Source organism: Suillus discolor, assembly GCF_016758755.1.
Source record: "Suillus discolor strain FC423 chromosome Unknown F5147scaffold_28, whole genome shotgun sequence".
NCBI lineage: Eukaryota > Fungi > Basidiomycota > Agaricomycetes > Boletales > Suillaceae > Suillus > Suillus discolor.
Window position 1 is genome coordinate 461,181 of NW_024541275.1, and position 22,067 is coordinate 483,247.

Below are 22,067 nucleotides of genomic sequence, written 5' to 3' on the forward strand. Positions count from 1 at the left end.
ATCCGGTCAACAGAAAGGCGGTAAAGGAGGACAAGCCGGTAGATGGTGAGGGCGAGGATGAAGGGAAAATGATAGGGGGGCCACGTGACCGATGTCACTTGTAACAGATTATAAAGAATTCAAGACACTGACCCAAAAAATATCCTTAGTTGCACGGTGGGGAAATCCTGAGGCGCATGTCAGTATCGTGAAAGAATGTGCCGAATTTGAAACTCACCTATACGGATGATAGGTCTCCATCTCAAGGCTTCCAACAAGAACACATGCAATTGAGGGAGCGAGCTCGAGTCTTGAAATGTCGGCGCTACCACACAAAATTGGTCAAAAAAAATCAATCTATTCATACCCCTTTGGCATACCTCTTTCTGACCCAATGACCATATCAAGCTCTTCATGTACTTTTGCCTGAGCCAATGGATGGCACGCCGCAGCCATGATGATAGCGGTTATTCCAACAGTGGGAAGTGTGCTGCCTATGTAGTAATCTAAGATACATATTGCGGGTTACCAGAGTAATATAGACTGTGATCATTATGAAGATGCGCAGATGGCAATGATTGTGATGATGTGGATGCAACAGGAGCAGTAGATGAAAATACAGCACCAATGTGATTTTGCCTGGGCCAATGGTTTGAATATGGAATAGATCCTTGTATTTGCGAGAAAGATGGCACATGTGGAGGGGATATATTGTGGGCTGTTGGGGGAAAAGAAATACTGGCTGAAGTTGTCCAAGTTGAGCTTTCAGTTGAACTTGAGGCCTGAGGTAGTGACATGCCCACGGTTCCCACGTTGTTTCAAACCATATAGCACTGAAGATCAAGGATTATCTGCAAGGGCTTGGCGAGTGTCTGGATCCTGCAAGTGAGCTGCAATCCATGCAGAAAGATCAGCAATTTTCCCATCTCTCAAGAGTCCAAGTGCTCCAGCAACTTGCTTCCATGCATGCATTCAGACGTGTTTGCCATGTCTGAGTTCCAAACTCTGCTGCGGCAGCACTGGCAGGTGACATTGAGAGTCACTGTCACCACCAAAAAATTATCTCTTTTGTTTCTCGTTGCATTACATCTGTTAAAGCTCATAGGGTGTTTTTATAATTTATTATTGCATATGCATGTATTAGTTTGAATGTTTGTAGTGGAAAAGCGTTGTTTTGAACGATGCACAAGATGTGGGGATGCATGAACTGGTAACTAATAGTACATGCATCAAATAAATTAAATACACCGAGGCACTCAATTTTAGATGATTTATTATTTAATTCTCATGTGATCAATGTTTATATTACTAGCCAATAAATAAAATGGCAGAATAAAATAAGGATTGGGAGGTGTAATATCGAAGTCGAGTGGTCCATATATTTATCACGTGATGTTACCAAGAGCGGGTGTGGTGCATATTAAGCACTATCTCACATTACACAGAAGTTCAGAACAATGGCTGGCCTGATGAATTGGAGGGCTGCACCTGGCACCAATCCTGGCGATGGCCACACAATCGACACGGGTGCACGGTTTGGGACTCCTACTCCTAATAATAATGCTAATGGTGGTGCCACACAGTCCAACTCGGCCCAAGATCAGGAGGAGGAAGAGGACGATGACAACGGCGACAACAGCGACAACAGCAGCGATGAAGATGGTGACAGCGACGGCGATGAAGAGGAACAAGATGATGGTGGCGATGTTGGTGCCAATGCCAATGATGACGATGATGAAAGAGTAGGAGGCGACGCCGCAGCCACTACACCCACCATTGCACAAGGTGCAGGAAGTGTGAGAGGCGCTGGAGCAGGAGGTGCGAGAGGCGTGGGAGTGGGAGGAGTGGCAGCTGCAAGAGGAGCAGGAGGTGCAAGAGGTGCAAGAGGTGCAAGAGGCATGGGAGCAGGAGGAACGAGGGGAGCAGGAGGAATGAGGGGAGTGGCAGCCGCAGCCGCAAGAGGAGCAGGAGGTGCAAGAGGTGCAAGAGGATTTGCTAGGGGGGGCGCCTCAGACCAGCTACCCATGGCCCAAGGCCGGGCTTTGAAAGGCAGGTCATGCCCAATATCTTGTGGTCAGTCCGGCATGTAAATTTAGGGAAAACTCTCCAACTCATTTCTCACAGGTGTAGGTGACACAATGGGTAGGCCTTATAAAGTGATGTCACTTGACTGCACCTGTGGCTGACATCTCCCATATCAGATATTGACAATGATGTTATTGTACCTCCCGGGGAATCGCGTGTGGTTCACAGTCAAAGTCAGGCCATTGACACCGGAGGTAGGTCTTAACATCGGTCTTATTTCAGTTATCCCCCTGTATGCTAACTCATCGGTGGACAGAGGGATTACCTAGTGGGTGTCTAGTTTACCTGGCATAATCTGGCCGGCCACATTCTGACCTCCAGCACATTGTCAGCCGATCCCAGGTCTGAGGCATTGGCCCTGGAGGTGTTTTCACTGATGCAAGATGATGGTGCCATGGCTAAATGCAGCAGTTGCTTGGATTTTGGCCAGTTAAAGAAATGTGAACGACAAGGCTGTACTTATGCGCTGTGCTTCTGGAAGTCAAATATGCAGCCCTGTGTTCGTGATCTAGGCCCAGGTGAATTTTGGTGTCCCCCATGTTGGAGCCGTAGGTGCTGTACTCCGTTGCCTGTAAGCCTGTTGTAAATGAATCCTGGATTTGTCAGTGACTTTGATGTGTTGATAGTACTCGGTGGTTGCACAAGGTGCCTATATTGCTGACAAAATTTACACCCGCCGCCCCCTGGTATTTCACACAATTGCCCTGGAACTTGACACATACCCCGAAAGGTTGTTGCACTGTCAGTTGGAGGAAGAATTTCTGCCTTGGAAAAATATGGTGTATACCACTTCAGTCAATGGCTGAAATAACATGGGATTAAGCCTGAGTATGTGGCAGTTGTGTTGTACCAATATCACACTGGTCAATGGAGCTGCTTGTCTGCCCAATTTCAGGACCTGTGTCCGCGATGCCCTGGCCTTGGTGAAAGCCAAATCAGAGGCTGATTTTCTGATTCTCATAGACACACACAGCGATTACGAGAATGGAGAGCTGGTCCATAGTGTCGACAAACATGGAAATGTCTGGACTCAGGATGCTTCGGAGGTAAGCACTGTTTTAATCTGGCAGCTTTCTTTCCTTGACTAGTATGTCAGGTGTTCTGTCACCACTTTGGCCCCGAATTGTGGAAGTGGTCCTTGGATATGACCGGCATCAAAGGAATGATCCTGCTGGCCTGTGGTCCGGCATTCACGCAGCCATCACATTTTGAAAAAATCAAGTCACTGGTCTCCAGGTATGATATATCCTGGCCCTTGGATTTTTTTAATGACATTGTGGATCCAGCAAGCACCTGCAGTTCATCATCAGATTCACTGCCCATTCAGTTCAACCATCAGTGGTCATGCCCTTCATGCTACAGATGATCATAGAGGTCTACATTCACCAAAAGCCTGTTCAGCTGGCCCTTGAGCAGGAGATCGCTAACTGGATGCTGTTGTCCCATACTCCTGTGGTGTTGGTTTGCTGGAATACAGAAGGGTGTCTGGTTAGCCAAAGATATATGGCTTCCACTCCCTTTGGCTGCGTGTGGGGCCTTTCCCCTCGATGTGGCAATCAACTGTGCAATCCCAAGCCTGGGGACATCAACGCCAAATGATCTCGCAAAAACACCGGCTTTAAGTTCCATTGCAACCACTGCAGCTGGGATTCTGGTGGTTACAAACCCCAACCAGAATGGCTTTCACAGTTCTCCTCCCACAAGTCTTTGTTCGTTCACAACTTTCTGCTTACCGAGGAGCAAGAGGATTATGTCTGTCTGTGCCCCAGTAATCCACCCCATCACAATCCATAATGAGTGCCACCCGTACATTTGATTTTTAGATAATCTTGCACACATTATGTCATCCTCATCATACATTGGATAAGACTGTTCTTACTTTCAAATGAACATGGGGCCTGAGTATTCGTATGAGTTTTGAGTATAAATGCCTATTCTTCAAAATAGTTGCTTACTGTTGATAGTAACAATGATTGTCTGGAGTTTGCATGGAATTGCAGAATAGTTTAGATAGATCCAGAGCAGGTACATTATTCTCTGTAGGTCTGATCTTTGAAGAGTTGGATGGTGCCCTTGAATCTGTTTGCTAAAATTACCACATTAATGATCAGCCAATATAATTAACAAGATGAGATGTATCACAGCTTGAACATAAAAAAAGTAAGCACCTGGTTCAATAATGGTTGATCTAACTTGCATGTCCTATATATTTGAAATATAGTTGAAACTCTGATACATAAATCAATCAGAATTGCTAACCTATGATTCAAAGTTTCAACTCTTTTCAATGCTAGAGATATGTCTGATTGAACAGTCTCCGATCTTGAAATGTCATCTCTCATGTTGTCTATTTAGATAATTAATCACAGTTATATTTGTATCAAAAAATTTCAACTGGCCTTGAACAACTTTAGGGAGAGAGATCTCTGAAATTACATCATTACTTTGTGACAAGAATGATGATCCAGCTGATTTTTTGCTATGGAGTTTCATAGGAGATTTAGGTAGCAATTGAAGTTCCATGATAGTGCTATTGAGCACTCCTTTTGGACGCCCTCTTCCCTTCTTTACTGGCTTCTCAAATATGTTATCCTCAATAATATCTATAGATGATCTAAATAATTGAAATTATAAGATTAGTTTTTTTTTTAGTTTGAATCAATGGTTTCAATGATAACTCACTCAGGGACCTCTAGTGTAGACTTATTCTGAATTTTTTTTGGTGAGTGATTATTATATAAATAAAAGAAAAACTTACTACCAGACTTCTGTCTTGGATTTCTTGTTTGGTCTGAATCATCATATTAATGATGCCTTTGCACCACATTTCAGAGCATGGCCCAGATGACTCCATGTTAGGCTCCAGTGCAATCTTGGCATTTATGGCTTCAAATATGACAGTTTGGTATTCTACAGAGTGTTCTGGAAGTCTTCCCCATAATCTAGGGATCTCTTGCTTATTTGCCCAACTATGCCAATCTTTCAGAAGTAGATCAGTCTTCTCTCCAATTAAAAAAAAAACAGACTTACCATATGTCTGAGGATCATCTAGGTGCACATTCATAATGTGAGGTTTGTGTTGAGGATTCACAGATCCACAGTAATATATATAGGCCAAAAAAGAGTTCAAAACAGTTGACATCCACTATATATTCTTTACTCCAGGCTGGTAAAACCTAAATTCCTTCTGAACCTCCTTATGAACTCCTCCCTTATTTTGCGAGTTCCCTTCCAAAAGCCTCATATTCTAGCTGCAAGATGTCCCAATCAGATGAAGGCTCCAGATGGTGCAGCAGTTCTTGTAGACAAATAATAATGTGATTGAGAAATCTGAGGTGATTTTTGTAATAGGCAGGGATCATGACAATAAGTTCATGTCTGTAAAACAAGTCATAGGTCCTGGTGTCTGGCATGAATTTTCCAAGATGATAACCAGGAATGACAGACAAGTTTAAATGAGCAGGACTTGAATCATGCCACCACTTGTCAAAGTGTTGGAGATGGAAATGATGTGGGACAGCCATTAAGTTATAGCAGGAAACAGAAGGATTAAGCAAACAAGCTGAAAAAAATTGAAGTATCTGTAGAATGACTAAGACTTTCCTTATGTAGATGATTAATCATGAAACAAATACAAAAGTCAAAATATGATCTGCAATGACTTGAAATTCATCATGCTGGTATACTGATGTTATTCAAATATTTTCACTCTGTGAATACATGAAGTACATCTATCAGCTGTACTTAAAGTCAGTTAATATGTTTATAAACTTTTGAAACAAATCCTAGATATCATCAAACATCCAACTAAACTTCTTTTCACTATATTAAAGATCATATAAGATATCAAATTAGTTTTGAAGTTTCAGGATTTTTTTCATAAAGAGTTTGACTATATAAATGTGACAATTAGAGGTTGATGGAAATACAAAGGTCCTAGATGCTCTTAAATATACAACTAAACTTCTTTCTACTATTTTATAGGTCATAGAAGATGATTATCCCAGTTTTAAATATTCAAGAATTTTCATAAGCTGCTAGACTAAATGTATAATCCAGTTATTCAAATCAGCATACATGTATGTTTCCATCAAAGCATTTGATCCTACATGTAATGTATATAATAAGACACTACTATGTCATGTTCAGATTTGCAGATGTTTAAACATGGATTCTGAGTCAGCAGATATATTGGATTTTTATTAAACTATGGGTTGCATATAGTCATACATCATCTATCTCAGTCCACTTTGTTATTTTTAAGGCTCCTCAATCATGTCAGATCTTGGTCCACCAACATTTCCATCTTCTCTAAACCACAATGGAATCAAGTAAGAAACAGAAACAAAAGATATGATACCTCCATTTCCACAAGCATCAAGTACAGCATTAAAAACCTCACTCCAATTATCATCACACTACATAGGAGGCATTGAGCTTGTATATGAAGACCTGGATTGCCTGCAAAATAAACAACGGCGGATTAATGCAACAGTCATGAATGCATATGCCAATCTGATATCTATTAAGCAGCATGACATTTTGACTAAAGCTGGGTATATCTTAATCAGCTTACTGGTTCCCCACCTTATACATGGAAAAACTTCATGTGGAACAACTCTAGAAAACATTGTTTCTATGGTCAGTATATTTCTTTAAGCAGACATCTATATTAAAACCAGATCTGGTTCCAACTTCTTGGACTTAGATAACCAAAAAAAAAATGCTTGACTTCAGACATTGGGCTTTTCCTCTATGTGGAGGCAGTCCCTCTCACTGGATCCTGGGTTGGGTGGATTGGTCAGCCCATGAAATAGGTTTCTTTGATAGCTTGGGAATTCATCCTACTTGGGCTCAAAAAGTGAGTAGGATTTTCAATCTATCTATAATATCTAGGCATCTGATATCATAATTTTGCTATTAGGATTTGCAGCATGCTGCTGCTGGCCTAGAGCACTAGCTGAAATATGAAACATATCCAGAAATCAATTTTGTTGAACACTGATTCAAAAACTGGAAGATTCTTCATCACACTCCACCAGATGATCAAAAACAAAAAGATAGCTGGTCTTGTGGTCTATTTGTTATGATGGCCATGGATGGACTCTCAAATATGGATTTCTCAAATGTACACCAATCCAATTTGGCATTCACAAAAGCATTTGCATTGAAGACCATCATGAAAGTCAGGTAATTCTGACAGATCAACTATAATAATTCTTGATGAATATGCTGACCCAGAAGCTTTAGCCCAGTCATGCATCAGTGCTGTTCTAGAAAACAACATGTTTCACCTTCATCAGTTCATCATACTGAATCTTCTTCAACTATTGTCAATGTTGCCCAAAGCAATTTTGTCTTAGAGACCTCTAGAAGTAAAAAGGTTCAGAAGATGTTGAATATTATTTTAAATGCTAAAAATCTAATTGTCATTTTCGGTATGATGAAGTCCATTTTTTGAAATATTTTATGCTTAAAAAACTCTATTTCATTGCATACACTCTCTATAGGTCCAGATATATCTATCCCTGCTGTATCTGCATCTGCAGTTGATCCTTTTGAATTACTGCTTCCTATTATATGGCAGGTACATAATATAAAGGTTCTAGATGTCTTTGAAAACACCTAACTCATTACTTCTTTTGTAGGACTGCACTAAGTCATCATCAGTGTTTCAGACCATGATGCACGATCTAAAGAGAGCACCTATCAAAAACCTGCTTTATGAGGCTATCCACTCTTTGGACCGCTGTGGCAATCTTTTGAGGGTCTACACTCAAAATATTGATGCCTTAGAAAAGACTACTAGACTGTTGTCCTTTGGAGTTTCCAAGTCATTTCAAATAGGGAAACCTGATTGTCCAAGATGCATTCCATTGCTAGGACGTCTGAATCAAATGTCTTGCACTTCTTGCAACTATGTGGCACCATCAGCCATATTTTTGGAATAGTCTCTCTCAGATGAGCTTCCTATGTGCACCAACTGTCCAACATTCACCCACAGTTATGGACATTGTGGCATTAGACATCCAAATATTGTGGTTTGTAAAGAGAAGCAGCCAAATTTAAATTCACTTTTAGCTCATGATGAGGATCTTGTGGATATAGTGTTGGCTATGGGTGTCCATCCCATTCCTAACTCCAACCTTCCTGCTATCACCAAACAAATCACCCAAGCTGCACATTCCAGCTCAGGGAGGAGTTCCTACATCTATCTTGATAAATCTGGACATATCTGCTTTGGAGAGAACTGGAATTTAAGATCTCTTCCAAATTTCTATGGCCCTAGACTTGCAAGAGTTTTTTGGATACATTATTCTGCTGCCCATCAAGATGCTATCCATAATCCTGCCAGCAATACCATGCTGATATCCAAGAGCCTAGTGCTAAATGAAAAAGGAAAAGAAGGAGAAGAAGATGCTGATGCTGATGATGGTAACAACCACAAGTTATTGCTGACATTGACACCTTGGTATTTTTCTGATCTTTAGCTATGTAGCTCAGAGCAAATTTATTTTACTGCTGCATTTTGTTATTTTCCTCCAGTTCATAATATTATGTTGATGTATTTTGTGTTAATGATTATAGACTAAATACTTTGATGATTGATTGATATTGCCTGTTGTAATTTTCAATTGTCAACAGAAATCATGACATTGCAAATTATTCTCTCAAATTTTCAAAGACTATGTTAATTATCAATATAGAGAATTACAATGATTATAACTTCTTTTGGGCATTCTCTTTCCCTCTTTACTGTCCTATGGACATCATTTCTAACATCATATATGAATGATGTAAATATCTGAAGTAAGCAATTTTTCTTTGGAATAACAAGTTTCATAATAGCTCACCCAAGCACTTCTGGTTTAGACTTGTTCTGAGAAAATAATTGTTCGATGATTTCAAATGAAAGAATAATACACTTACTGAGGTACTGATTATATTTTGTCTGACTTGAACCATCATATTAACAATGCCTTTGCACTATATTTCAGAGCATAGCCCAAATGACTCTGTATTAGGCTCTAGTGCAATTTTAGCTCTAGTAGCTCAATAAAAATATATTTATGCCAAGCAAAGATTGCAGAAAACCAAGCTAATTTATGAAATATTATATACAAAAAGTATAGCTAGCAGATAAAATAGATTTGATCAAATATCTACAGACTCTTTGGTCTACTCCAAAATCCTGCCCCATTCCTGAATCCTAATGTTGCAATCAGCAAGAGTAAGATCAGTTCTACTCCAGGAATGTTTGCTATGAGATTCTCTAGGCTCTACTATGATTGTATCAAGATTGGACAATGAATGAGTAAAAAATGCTGCCACAGTGAAAGAATTATAAGGAGATGAGAATCCTACATGCAATGTGGTGATAAGATTATTGCTGTATGCTGATTCTATGCTGTGATATCCTAAGCTGCAATTGAAGAGAAAACCAAGCATCTCCAAATGAGAACAATGATGCAGGATAAAAGATATCCTCCACAGAGTGGCCCTTGCAGGTTCCTCCCATAATGATCTGGTGCCTAACAAAAGGCATTGAAGATGAGGGAGACTGATGGCCAAATTCAGCAAATCATCATCATCAATCCTGCAGGTTCCCAAGTCCTTCAGCTCCAGAGCAGTCAAATAGACTAGTCTATGCAAAGATGCCAAACCATTTCTTGGAATCTGAAAACTCTCTTCATCTAGTACAAAGAAATCTTCATTCCATGGCATATTCAATCTGAAACCAGCCAGATTCTCCCAAGCCAGGAATCCATCATCATCATCATCAACTGATGGAAGTGATGTTAGGATATTGACAAAATGTAGAATAAGATTTATAGAGCAATATTCTTGGTAGATATTGATGCTGAGGCCCTGACAGATGATGTGATGGTTGGATAAAAGAGATATGATGGCTGGAAAACCAGTGTTGACAGAGACATTTGAAGAGGGCAGGTCAGGTTCTACTTGAATATTTAGAATCTCCATACGAATAGAATGGTTGGAAATAGAGCTAGTCTTCTGCATGATAGATGTTCCAGGAATGATGACAAGAGTTAGGCTGATGAGCTGATGGAGAAATGCTAATGATGTCATCAAGGAAGGTTGGATGTAGGATAGGGTGAGGCGGTGCATGAAAGTGCAGTTGGACAAAGAGTTTAAAATAATGCTGGTATGAAATGCATCTGAGATATAGACCAAATTTTGCAGATGAGGCAGCAGATTCCGCACATCCGGTAGCAAGATCATATGAGGAGGCAGTATCAAAGTCTGCAATCCTGGAAGCAAAAGTCTGTCCAGATATTGGATCAAACAGTCACTTTTGTCCATCAATTCTACATGATAGAAATAGGGCAAAAGAGAGCCTGCAGATCTGATCCTATCATGCAAGGCTGCTAGAGTTTGAAAAACATAGATGTGTCTGGACTGGAGTGCTTTGCCATCAACAGCACAAATCATTTTGACTCTTCTGGCATATGACTGAAATCTCTCTAGATCAGACTGCCTTGGAGTCGTAAGAAATCTCTATATCAAGCAGTTCTTAATCAGAAACCAAAAATATTCTAAAATAATAATTAATTACTCACTCACTTTAATACCCCATCTGAACTTTCATATTCTTGAATAAGATCTTGTGGTAGAAGATAAATGAGGGATTCCATATAGGATAGCTTCTTCTATAGAAGCTGCAGGACAGCCTCAAAGATAGTTGAAGATGTTGTAGATAATGCAGCAAAAGCACCAAGTCCACCAGAACCTTCTTGGATAATGAGAGCATAGACCATCTGAAAGATGATGAAAACTATGTCATGCATATTGAATATACGATGCATCTTCAAACTTTGTTCAAGTTGAGGATTATAAAAGTCTGCATTCAAGATGTATAAGCACCAGCATAAACATGCACTCTGAGTGAAAAATCCACGTGACATTTACATCATTAATGGATATGATAATCAAAGGTTGATTCTTACCAAAGATCTTAAATATTCATAATGTTTTAACAAACTTCTTCTCTAGAATACTAAGCCATCAATGGATTTTTTATGAAATGGCAGACTTGCATAGAATTTGGGCTATTAGAATATGTCAGTTAGTTAGAGGCTAGTAATCAGCAATTTTTAACATTACTGAGTAGCAAAATAAACTACTTTTCATCATTTTAACAATGACAAAATATGATGAATCCAGTTTTGTTAGTTCTTTGTAAAATCTGAGCAAAATTCTTATAAAATGCCAGACATGATAGCAAGGAGTGAACCATAATAAGTAATCACCAAGATCATTAATCACCCAAATTGACTGCTTCTTACTATTTTCAAGTACATAAAAGAATCCACCTAGTTTTTAACTACTAGAAATTTTGTATGGGATCTAGACATGGTGAAGATGTTAGTAGAGGGTGAACTATGACTAGTGATTACCAACATCACTAATCATTCAAATCCACTATTTTCCACTATTTTTTACTATTTTCAAGGTGACATAGAATAATGGACCAAGTCATAAACTGCTAGGAATTTTTGATAGGGTGCTGGACTCAGTAGGTGTGGTACTAAGAGATCAAGCATAGCCATTGATCATCAACATCAATAATCATCAAAATAAACTACTTCTAACCAATTTCAGAATTAGGAAAGATGATGCACCAAGTTATGAACTTTCAAGAATGTACCATGATAGACTAGATATGGTAGATATGGTAGTAGGTAGTCAACTTAGAGTAGTAATCATCAAAATCACCAATCTTCCAATAAGCTGCTTTCTATTATTTTTAAGGTCACATGGGATGAGGCACCAAGTTTTGAACTTCTAGGAATTTTTTATGAGATATCAGTCAGATATGGTAGATATGCTAGTAAGGGGTCAACTCCCACCAGTAATCACCAACATAAGCAATCATCTAAAACAATTGCTTCTCACCATTTGCAAAGTCACAGAAGATGATGTACCAAGGTTTGAACTTCTAGGAATTTTTTTATGAGACAATGGATATGGTAGATATGCTAGTAAGGGGTCAACTCCCACCAGTAATCACCAACATCACCTATCATCTAAATCAACTGCTTTCTACTATTTTTGAGGTCACAGAAGATGATGTACTAAGTTTTTAACTTCTAGGAATTTTGTATGAGACATCAGATATGGTGGATATGCTAGTCAAAGGTCAACTACCACAAGTAATTACCAACATTACCAATCTTTCAAATTGACTGCCTCCCACTATTTTCAAGGTCACAGAAGGTGATGGACCAAGTTTTGAACTTCTAGGAATTTTTTATGGAACACTAGATATGGTAGATACGCTAGTGAAGAGTTAACTACCACCAGTAATTACCAACATCCCTCATGATCTAAATCAACTGCTTCCTACTATTCTCAAGGTCACAGAAGATGATGCACCAAGCTTTGAACTTCTAGGAATTTTTTGTGATACACCAGATATGGTGGATATGCTAGTAAGGGGTCAACTCCCACCAGTAATCACCAACATCACCTATTATCTAAATGAACTGTTTCACCATTTTTGAAATCACAGAAGATGATGCACCAAGTTTTAAACTTCTAGGAATTTTTTATGAAACACTAGATATGATAGATATGATAGTAGGGGATGGCTTGTAGATAGTGAGCACAAAGATGACCAATTATCTGAGACAACTACTTCCTACCATTTTAAAGGTCACAGAAGATGATGTACTAAGTTTTGAACTTCTAGGAATTTTTTATGAGACACTAGATATAGTGGATGTCCTAGTGAGGGGTCAACTACTACCAGTAATTACCAACACCCCCATGATCTAAATCAACTGCTTCCCACCATTCTTAATGTTATAGAACATGATGCACCAAGTTATAAACTGCCAAGAATTTTTTATGAGACACTAGATATGATGAATATGCTAGTAATGGCTCAACTCCCACTAGTAATCATCAACATCCCCCATGATCTAAATCAACTGCTTTCCACTATTCTCAAGGTCATAGAAGATAATGCATCAAGTTTTGAACTTCCAAAAAAATTATATAAAGTATTAGACTTGGTAAGTATGGTAGTTGATCATTTTGTCTTATTATTAGTCTCTCACAGCATGAACCATCAAACAAAGCTTCTGCCCATCATTTGTAAGGTCATAGAATTCAATGGACCAAATTTTGGGATATTAGCAATTTTTTGTAAGGTTGTAGCCCCCACTCCTTCTCCTCTAGACCTGAAAATCATGTGTTCATAATACTATAGGGCATATATAGCTGTTTGTGAAGAATGCTACATGTTTCAATTGAGTTACTAAAATGAGCATGACTCATCTATCATCCAACTAAGCTTCTCCCTACCATTTTAAAGGTCACTGAAGATGATAGACCAAGTTTTGAAACTTTAGCAATTTTTTGTCACATGATAGACTTGGTGCCTATAGTAGGTAGAGGCCCATCTTAAGTCAGACATACTAGACATGACCTATCATCCAGGAAAGCTTCTCCCCACTATTTTAAAGGTTACTAAAGATGATACACCAAGTATTGAAGCTCTAGCAATTTTTTGTCAGATGATAGCTGACCCTCTCCTCCTGGACCAGTATGTATAATATGACAATATTAGAAATAAGTGCAAACTCATATATCCCAATCACTATAGTATATACCAGTATATTTATTAGATATTTGATGTCTTTTGATGGATTTATACTGTCCTAATATGGTGATTCAGTTGAATCAGTCAGTCAACAGTAAAATGATCATAACTCATGTTCCTGACCACCAATTTCCTTAACAGTTTGTGCAATGGAATCCCAGTGATATATTCTATCAAATGAGACACCCAAAACAATATGAAAATGTGTTGAGATATATATAATATATAGCCATAGAGTGTATAAAATGCACATTTCAACCTTGTTGATCCCATTGTGTAATTGCCTACCATCCAATATAAAAACAGAGAACCAGCAAGAATTCCTGCCATTGTACAACCTGTATGATACAAAAATGCAGAGATAATAAAATAGTGATTGTGTGTCAAATGAAAACATTTCTGCGATCTTGGTAATGAAAATAGCTCGAGTACAAGTACAAATTATCCATACACAGCAACCCTTATCCACTTTCCTCCCCAAAGATTTTACAACTCTAGAGATTGTGTCAGGGCACGGTCAAGCTCCTTCCTGTCTACAAGATCTCTGGCTGTAAACTGATTACCCTGGTAGAGTATATGACTTGCTGAAACCCATTGAGATGTTCCTAAAAACTCAAGAATGACATCTGAGATGTCCATGCTTGGCTTTGCTGTCTCCCTATCACACACAGACCTGTGATTACTCCCCTTTGCGTGATAATGCTTGGAACTGGTAGCCATCATGCATAGACTGAGTAATGGCCGCTTGGATAAAGCTAAATCTTCCGTCAGTTTCGATTATTGATGTAACAAATAATGACGTACATATTGTTGACGACAAATAAGGTATTGCGATCACCATGTGACGAAGAGTCTCTAATGCATGGTCGAGAGCTTGGTTTGTCATCGAGTCGCCTACTTTGACGTCGATGTATCTGGCGAGCTCGGTGAGATGCATGCACAAATAGTGATAGAAGTGGCCTCCTGTAGCAAAGGAGGCCACTGGAGTGTAAACCGCATGCATCGTGCCAGGTGGCTGTATACTGAAAGTGGTTTTCGTCAGAAATAACTATGGAACATGATGATATGGACCTACAGCATATCCCCAGGACGAAGTGTTATTAACCCAGTGTTGCAGTGTTTCTTCAACCAGGCTTTGTTCTCCACAAAGTTAATGAGTTGTGTTGCGATGTTTTGAATGTGACTCCAATCATCGTGTTGATCCTTCAGCCAGAATAATACCCAAAACTTTACGCCAACTTCCATCCTAACCCAGGTCAATGTACCTTCCACGTCATGATGGGGGTACATGAGAAATCCAGCTTGGTGCGCCATTCCCCATCCCCTCACAGTAAAATTGTGAGGATGAACATTCGATGAGATTGGAACGGTATGAACGCTTTGATTCCAACCATGGACAATACCATGGTCGATGTTCCTTGATTATGGTCAGAAGTACAATTTAAATTAGGATAGCAAATTGATGAACTTACTGGAGAGCCCATGGAAGTGAGGTTTGTGCAAGTGGAATGTCAAGGATGCATTGAATGCTTGTTGGGTCTGTCATAGAGTCGAAGAACGACTCAATCGTGCCATTTATTGTGGGGTTCACATGATCTATGGATTGCATTATAACATCTAAATGCTTAATCAATATTGACAACAATATCAAATGTGAATGAAAGACTTGCCATGAATACAAACAGGACGATTTGGAGAAATGGCGAAATATTTGTCTAGGTATTCCACTGATGGGTCACCATCCAATCCATCATATGCCACGCCACTGATAACAATGGGGATGTTGGACCTGAGCGCGTTCCCAACGACATCCAAGATATCTTCTTCCGCGAGCGCATATGCCTTCAAGTGCAAAACATTCTTTGAAGATGATAGTGAGGGTGGAAACTGGGCCATAAACCTGATGATCGGAATGTCAACAGAGTCGCAAGCATTCACGTTCTCATCAGTAGAAAGTGTAGGAAGAATTGTGATATGATTATTCTTCCATTTCAAGGTCTTGCTTTCCTTCAGAACTTGCATTCCCAATAGGCCACATATTAGGTCGACAGTTTCAGAAGACATCACAGAGATGTGTTATAGATCAAGATGTCTACAGGACGAACAATAGTAATGTGGTTTACCCGATTTAGTAATATTATATGAGTATTCACTCAATGCATGTTCGAATGTTAAATCAGTCACAGTCACAATAAATATTCGTGAAGGCGCTCCCAAGGTCATACCAGAAGGACGAAAAGGAGGGTTATTCTGAGCTTACATCACATGACTGCAGGGAAATACCTCTAAGCATGTAGGGTATTTTACAAAGCATTTGTTGCAACATTGTCATACATGGAGATGATTTACATGCTAACAGATAACATCCCTAAGCATATCATTGTATTGTAAACACATCTGGTAATACGCATCACGACTGAGTTGAGGATCATGGAATGATATTGTTAAGACAATGGAGCGACAATCTTTTCCAGCCAGTGCTACATGTTACAGGCATCCGTAACACCTACTGGAGCCCCAGCTCTGCCTATGCCAGCCCCCGCTCTACTAGACTCCCCACGCGGCGGCACGCTGCCTGCACTTAGAAAGACAGTGGTCTGGACCGCTGCAACACCACCCCTGGCACTGTGACCCCGCCCCTGGCCTCGACGGCCTTGTACCTGATCCATGGAGGCTGTACGCCTCATGGTCACCCTAGATCGGCACATGTTGATTGTTGCCGCCTCATGAAGCCTCATGAAGATCCGGAGTGCCCTTGGCGCCTCATGTACTTATGCGCAGTCGCACTTGGCACTGCATGCTTGATCAGAGGTTAAGCCTCATGTACCTTATCTGACCTCATGTCTTGTTATCATAGATCCTAGATATACTATAGATTACAGACTGAGCTAGAATACTTACATGTAGCACATATAAGTAGACAGATTATTGTACTTAGACTTTACTTTAATCTACTAGGTTCATCCCAGAACTTGTTCAGCTAAGCCTCCCAGCTCAGCTGCCTAAGACCGCACTTCTAAGTCGCTCCCCGCTTCTTAGCCGTATCCGCTAGCCCTGTATCTCGACGAGCGCCGTCTTACCGAGATCACCGGAGGAACCCTTGACGTTCCGTCAAGCCGAGAACCACCCTCAGCTTCAGTAGACTCACTCGAGTCGTCGCTGAGAAGACCTATCCTAGTTCGCACACGCCGACCGACGGTCAGCGTAACACTACACAATTGTGAGATGAATCGACAAGAGAGAAATTTACTCACATTGGCATCTGCGGTGGTTGACAACAATTCAATAGCACCACTTGAATCCGCGACAAATGGGGGATCAGGAGGAGATGGATATAATTCATCATCTCCCACAGCATCTACATCTTCATCATGTAGATTCGAGTTACCATTGTTCTCAATGGGACTGTGTGCACCCTGAGGATCTGGCATCGCTGGAACTAAGATGGTCGATGGGACTAAGATGGTCGATGTTATGACAGGAGGAGTCGACATGGATCGTACGGAAACAGCTGCCTTCAGACGCTTGGATGGTCCATGACCACCTTCCTTCTGGTATGTGTGAATTGGCAGTGTGTAAAATTAATCCAGGACTAGTTACCTTTGGTGGAGATGCATGAGACGATGTCCGCTTGCGTTTGACTTCAGTCCTGGATATATCTTGTGTTAGATCATCCAATGGAACACCATCACTGTCGATGGCCATATCTTCCATAGCATTGATTACTTTTCCCTGCTCCTCAGCATCATCTACAGGTGATTCATCGTGTATTTTGTTTGCGAGAGATATCCATGGCAGATTTGCATCCAACATCATGCTAATCATGATGTCAGTGACATCAAGCAAAATATGTGAGACGTACCTAAGAGTCACTGCCGGCAGCGAGCTGACAGACAACTCATTGGTTTGACTGAACCTGCTGTCCACTGAAACAACCGACCTTCCAAGAATATGCAGGAGATGTCTCATGTAACGAGGGCGGGTATCTATGTGAGCCACAGTGGAATACAAACACTCTATGCCAAGAGCCTCATAAAAGTCGTTTTCACTGTTGAAGGTCATGCCATGTGAACTCTGTGGAATAACTAGGCCATTCACATCTGCATCTACTGGCAACATCGCCAACTGACGAAATCGAAGCAGCATCCAAGTACCCAGCTTCAGAAAGACTTGTGAGTTTCCACTCTCAAATGTGACCCTGTTCCAGGTCTCCCAGTTCTCCAACCCAGAAGGAAGGATCGTATCATCTAGCTCGTCAGGGCTATCGTGCGACATGTCAATATCAGATACATCTTCTGGCTAAAAATTGTGAACTGTCAGTAACATATATGAAAGTCGATCACATAGATACCTGGAACTGTTCTTCCTCATCATTAAACTCAATAATGTTAGGGAATAATGCTGGTGTGCTTGCAGATTTGTTCCCAGTGACAGTAGTCAGTGGATCTTCCTCCTCATCTTCCGACTGTATAATACGCCCAGCTCCTCTCTGCTTGACGGCATTAGTGACTTCTTGGTTCGCCTTGAAATAATTAATCAGTCCTTGCTTTACACATGGAGAATTTTATGCTGCAGAATATTACATTTGCTTTAACATCAGGAGATTTGCGAGACATTGTATGCCCCTCATCCTCTGATTCAATCGTAGAAGATGTTTCTTTTTGTTTCTCCTTGAGCGTCGCACACTTGCCCTTCTGGAACGCTTTCTTTGCTTTGGTTGTCTTTTTGGCGGCTTCCTTGCTTTCAAACAGATTGGCGACTTGTTCGCTGTGGCTTTCCTGTATTTGATCATTAGGGATGTGAACGTATGGATACTTCATAACATACCTCGTCATCGGAACCCAATACCAAAGGTCTAGCCAGACTGCTTGCACCTCTCTGAGATGTGGACTTTCTGACCGTATCCTTGACAGCCTTCTTCGACTCAACAGCGGGGATGCATTTATTGGATGTGTCCTCAATGTCGACGATCATGCTTTCGGGTAATACTTGCGAATTTCTAACTGATGGCGCGGTCGCCTTGACCTTCTGTCCTCTGGATACCTTTGATGCTGATCCTCCAGTGGCAGTCTGTGGGGGTCTTCGTGTGATTTTGATGGAAAAATTGTGATTTGGACTGTGAGTGCATACCATCTTCTCCTGTTTAATTTCTACCTCTGGTTAGGATTGGAGAGTGGCCTCAATGACGCCAGCGACCAATTCAGACTGCTCGCAAGTGTGCTCAAATGGGCCACCACATAAATTGTCGCCATTGAGGCAAAAGTGTTTGTGTAGTGCCATGCCAGTGACTAATATTATGGACGTATGATATCATCGAAAGTTGCGCATAAGATAGTACATAAAACACTTACTATCCTGTACCTTTTTGTAGGGTTTCTTCTCCCTGAAGTGGTTCCAACTGCGCTTCATTGTCTTCAAGGCTATTGCCTGTTGCTCCTGCATAAATGCATTGCCCTGCAACACAAGGGCAATGTGAAAGTCTAGATGCACGGACCTCCACTTCGTAGTGTTACCAGCCCCGGATAGCTCTCGTTCAAAGGCAGTAATCAATGATGCCAGGTATGAAGTCATGGAGACAAAGAATTGAAATTCATCATCGACGGTAGGTGATTTTGGAAGTTCCTGCAAGGATTTTGCAGTAGACTGGTATAAGTTCATTTGATGAACAACGAGTGTGAGTGAATTGACGCAAGATTTGGGAACCTCGACCTATTCAGAGAAACATTAAGTCAACATCAGACTATGTGAAGCATAGAGCATACAAATGACAACCCATTTGTCACTGATAATCTAGTCTTACTGTCCTCGATTGCAAGGACACATGATGGTTCAACACAACATCCATGAAAACTGGACTTATCTCCCTGATGTCCAGCACGATTGGAGCTAATGTCAGGTATTCCATTGATGATGATTCAGAGTAAATAGCGAGGATGATGTTACTTGTAAACTGGTATACAAGATTCAGTTTGTTTTCGAGTGGCTCACTAAGATTGGGGAACGTGGGAAGTTATACCTTATTTTGAACTGCCATCCGAAACTACCAGAAGAATCATCCGATTAACAGTCAACACGGCTGGATAATCATGATAGTGATTATGTGACTGGCCATAATATCTCTACATACATTATATGGCGGCTGTTGAATTATTAATGATGATCCAACCATGACTAATATAATCATTTTTAACATTCTCACATGTGGGAAACAAGGTTTGTCATTGTCTGAAGCCACCCACATACCATCTCCGCTGCTGCAAAAATGTTGAATGGAAGGTTTTTTAGAGCGCCAAATCCGGCGCCTGTAGCAGTAAATGCCTCTGCCATCACAACTGCACAGACAACGGCAGTACAACCATCAGGGTGTCCGCGTAGAACAAGACAACAACCACAGGCCAGACAACAGGCAGGATCAACTGCAAAATGTACTAGCCCTAAGTCCGATTCCCTCACGGCAACATATGTCCGATTAACACCGATCCTCGAGGCCAATGATAATTCAATGATTGTGGATGATGCCCAACCATTGACAAGGTCAGGCCAGAAAGCAACTGATGAGGTCAAGGATCCAAAACTCATATGTACTTCTAAACTCAACATATATAAATCAATCATATCGACATCTGGCACAGTGTTGCATCTATTGTCACGACATCAGATCGTTTATCTGGAGGTGCACTAATGCAGAGTGCAAGATCCCTGTGTGCATCAGTAAGGGTCAAGGAGATCACGGATGTATCAATGCATCCCCAGATAAATTAACCGGAGAAGTCAAAGTCGAGGAGGGTACATTCCTTCGCCCTCGATGTCATCGTGCAGCTGGCATGCCAATCATGGTAAGTAGCACTACTGTTTCAACCATAAATATACTTATAACTATGATAACAAGTACCATGTGCAAGGATACTCTGTAAGACAGGACTTCTTGCATCACAATTATTTCCCTTTGCTCGCAATATTCTTATCCTGGAGTGGATTCGGCAGCTCGTATGCATCAAACATCGTGAAGGCATCGCTTTTGGAGCATTTCAGTCTATATCCAACCAGGGTATGTGATATGTATGACTCTTGGTGCATCATTTGTTAAAATTCTGATTAATAAGATTAAAATTGCATCATGAGCAATCAAAGCTGGAAACAACCGCCCAAGTGCCATGACCCCGCATTTTGAGTGGCTTGCCAAGCTGAAGTATGAAGGGAACATGTTGATCTTCATCAACAGTCATTAGGATACCGCCACGGGAAATCTAGTTGTGTCTGGGAACGCGCAGAATCCAGTGGCAGTCCCAATTCACGAGGTCAGCAGTCATTCAACAAATGAGAAGCATTTATTGAATTTAATGTTCGTGTATACAGCTCCTGACAAGCTACATCGGAGACAAGAATTTGAAGCTATCAATGAAGGCTATCTCAGCCATCAACAGCAAGTCTGGAGCAGGACCATGCGTTCGCGGTTTGGTCATATGTTGTGGCTCAACTGGGAGGTTGAGCGAAAGCGCCAATCTATTGAACCGCTTCATAGAGCGGTGAGTGAAATTTTAATTACATGCAAGTCATCTAGATTGATATATAGAGACGTGTTTGACTTTGTCCTCACATTTGCGGGCGTATCAACTATAGATTCCATAGTCGTCCCTGCATTGAATCGCTTCATCGAAAATGTCTATGTGTTCGACATGCACATCTGGGATGCGATGGAAGAGTCCTTTGGAGAGGACAGATATGCCCTGAACCAATCTCCCATGTACATCTCATTTGCGACTATCACTAATGGTCCAAATGGTGAGCGGAACCACATTGTGGATGCAAGGGTATTGGCATACTCTAATCTCAAGGATGGCTGTCCATGGGGCCTGGATATCTACCGGTGTTGGAACGTGCAGTGTCAAGCACCAGCATACAACATGATTTTTCATGTGCACGGAAAACAATTCTTTGGACAACGTTGGGTAGAGATGAAGCTGAAGTATATGTGCCTGCAATGCAAAATGATGCAAAAGGGTATCACATGTCCATCATGGGTTCACGCAGCACGCTCTCAAAATTATGGACATGTATGGTACCAGTGGCCACTCACGTCGGCACAGAGACACGAGATAGGTGTCATACAATGAATATTTCATCCAACATTTACATACATGTAATGTAGGAATGTCACAAATGCTGTTTCAATCCATCACCACTGAGATTCTCTAGAATACACCGCATTGAGATTGAACGGAATCCTCTCACCAATATATCATGAATAACTACGTAGAAAGAGAGAACATATTTTATGATATGTGGCTATGCAAAAGACCAAAGATGTGTGCTTTCAGAATGCTAATACGTGTAATTTAATCTTGTGCAAAGAGAAAATTCTGCAAAGAATTAC

General features: G+C 40.7%; 5 protein-coding genes across 5 annotated transcripts; 2 read left to right on the plus strand and 3 right to left on the minus strand.

Annotated features, from left to right (window-relative positions):
- Positions 1-1,436: 1,436 nt before the first annotated feature.
- Positions 1,437-3,663, plus strand: F5147DRAFT_652975 (uncharacterized protein; the record flags this gene model as incomplete). The annotated part of the gene is made up of 9 exons (XM_041433731.1): positions 1,437-2,052; positions 2,104-2,121; positions 2,181-2,258; positions 2,287-2,332; positions 2,386-2,563; positions 2,691-2,794; positions 2,960-3,110; positions 3,161-3,300; positions 3,351-3,663. The coding sequence occupies 9 exons, from the start codon at positions 1,437-1,439 to the stop codon at positions 3,661-3,663; spliced, it is 1,644 nt and encodes a 547-aa protein (XP_041292776.1).
- A 539-nt stretch (positions 3,664-4,202) lies between these two features.
- F5147DRAFT_652976 (uncharacterized protein) lies at positions 4,203-5,128 on the minus strand (the record flags this gene model as incomplete). Its single annotated transcript, XM_041433732.1, has 6 exons — positions 4,203-4,266; positions 4,324-4,411; positions 4,509-4,678; positions 4,747-4,772; positions 4,823-5,043; positions 5,095-5,128. The coding sequence occupies 6 exons, from the start codon at positions 5,126-5,128 to the stop codon at positions 4,203-4,205; spliced, it is 603 nt and encodes a 200-aa protein (XP_041292777.1).
- A 9,051-nt stretch (positions 5,129-14,179) lies between these two features.
- F5147DRAFT_773843 (uncharacterized protein) lies at positions 14,180-15,757 on the minus strand (the record flags this gene model as incomplete). Its single annotated transcript, XM_041441524.1, has 5 exons — positions 14,180-14,448; positions 14,498-14,715; positions 14,769-15,110; positions 15,166-15,317; positions 15,377-15,757. The coding sequence occupies 5 exons, from the start codon at positions 15,755-15,757 to the stop codon at positions 14,180-14,182; spliced, it is 1,362 nt and encodes a 453-aa protein (XP_041292778.1).
- A 1,110-nt stretch (positions 15,758-16,867) lies between these two features.
- F5147DRAFT_773844 (uncharacterized protein) lies at positions 16,868-20,020 on the minus strand (the record flags this gene model as incomplete). Its single annotated transcript, XM_041441525.1, has 10 exons — positions 16,868-16,903; positions 16,948-17,244; positions 17,294-17,510; positions 17,556-17,992; positions 18,045-18,215; positions 18,277-18,471; positions 18,521-18,763; positions 18,824-18,849; positions 19,045-19,402; positions 19,937-20,020. 10 exons carry the CDS (start codon positions 20,018-20,020, stop codon positions 16,868-16,870), a joined length of 2,064 nt encoding a protein of 687 aa, XP_041292779.1.
- Positions 20,021-21,091: 1,071 nt separating this feature from the next.
- On the plus strand, positions 21,092-21,807 carry F5147DRAFT_773845 (uncharacterized protein; the record flags this gene model as incomplete). Its single annotated transcript, XM_041441526.1, has 2 exons — positions 21,092-21,219; positions 21,267-21,807. The coding sequence occupies 2 exons, from the start codon at positions 21,092-21,094 to the stop codon at positions 21,805-21,807; spliced, it is 669 nt and encodes a 222-aa protein (XP_041292780.1).
- Between the last annotated feature and the right edge of the window lie 260 nt (positions 21,808-22,067).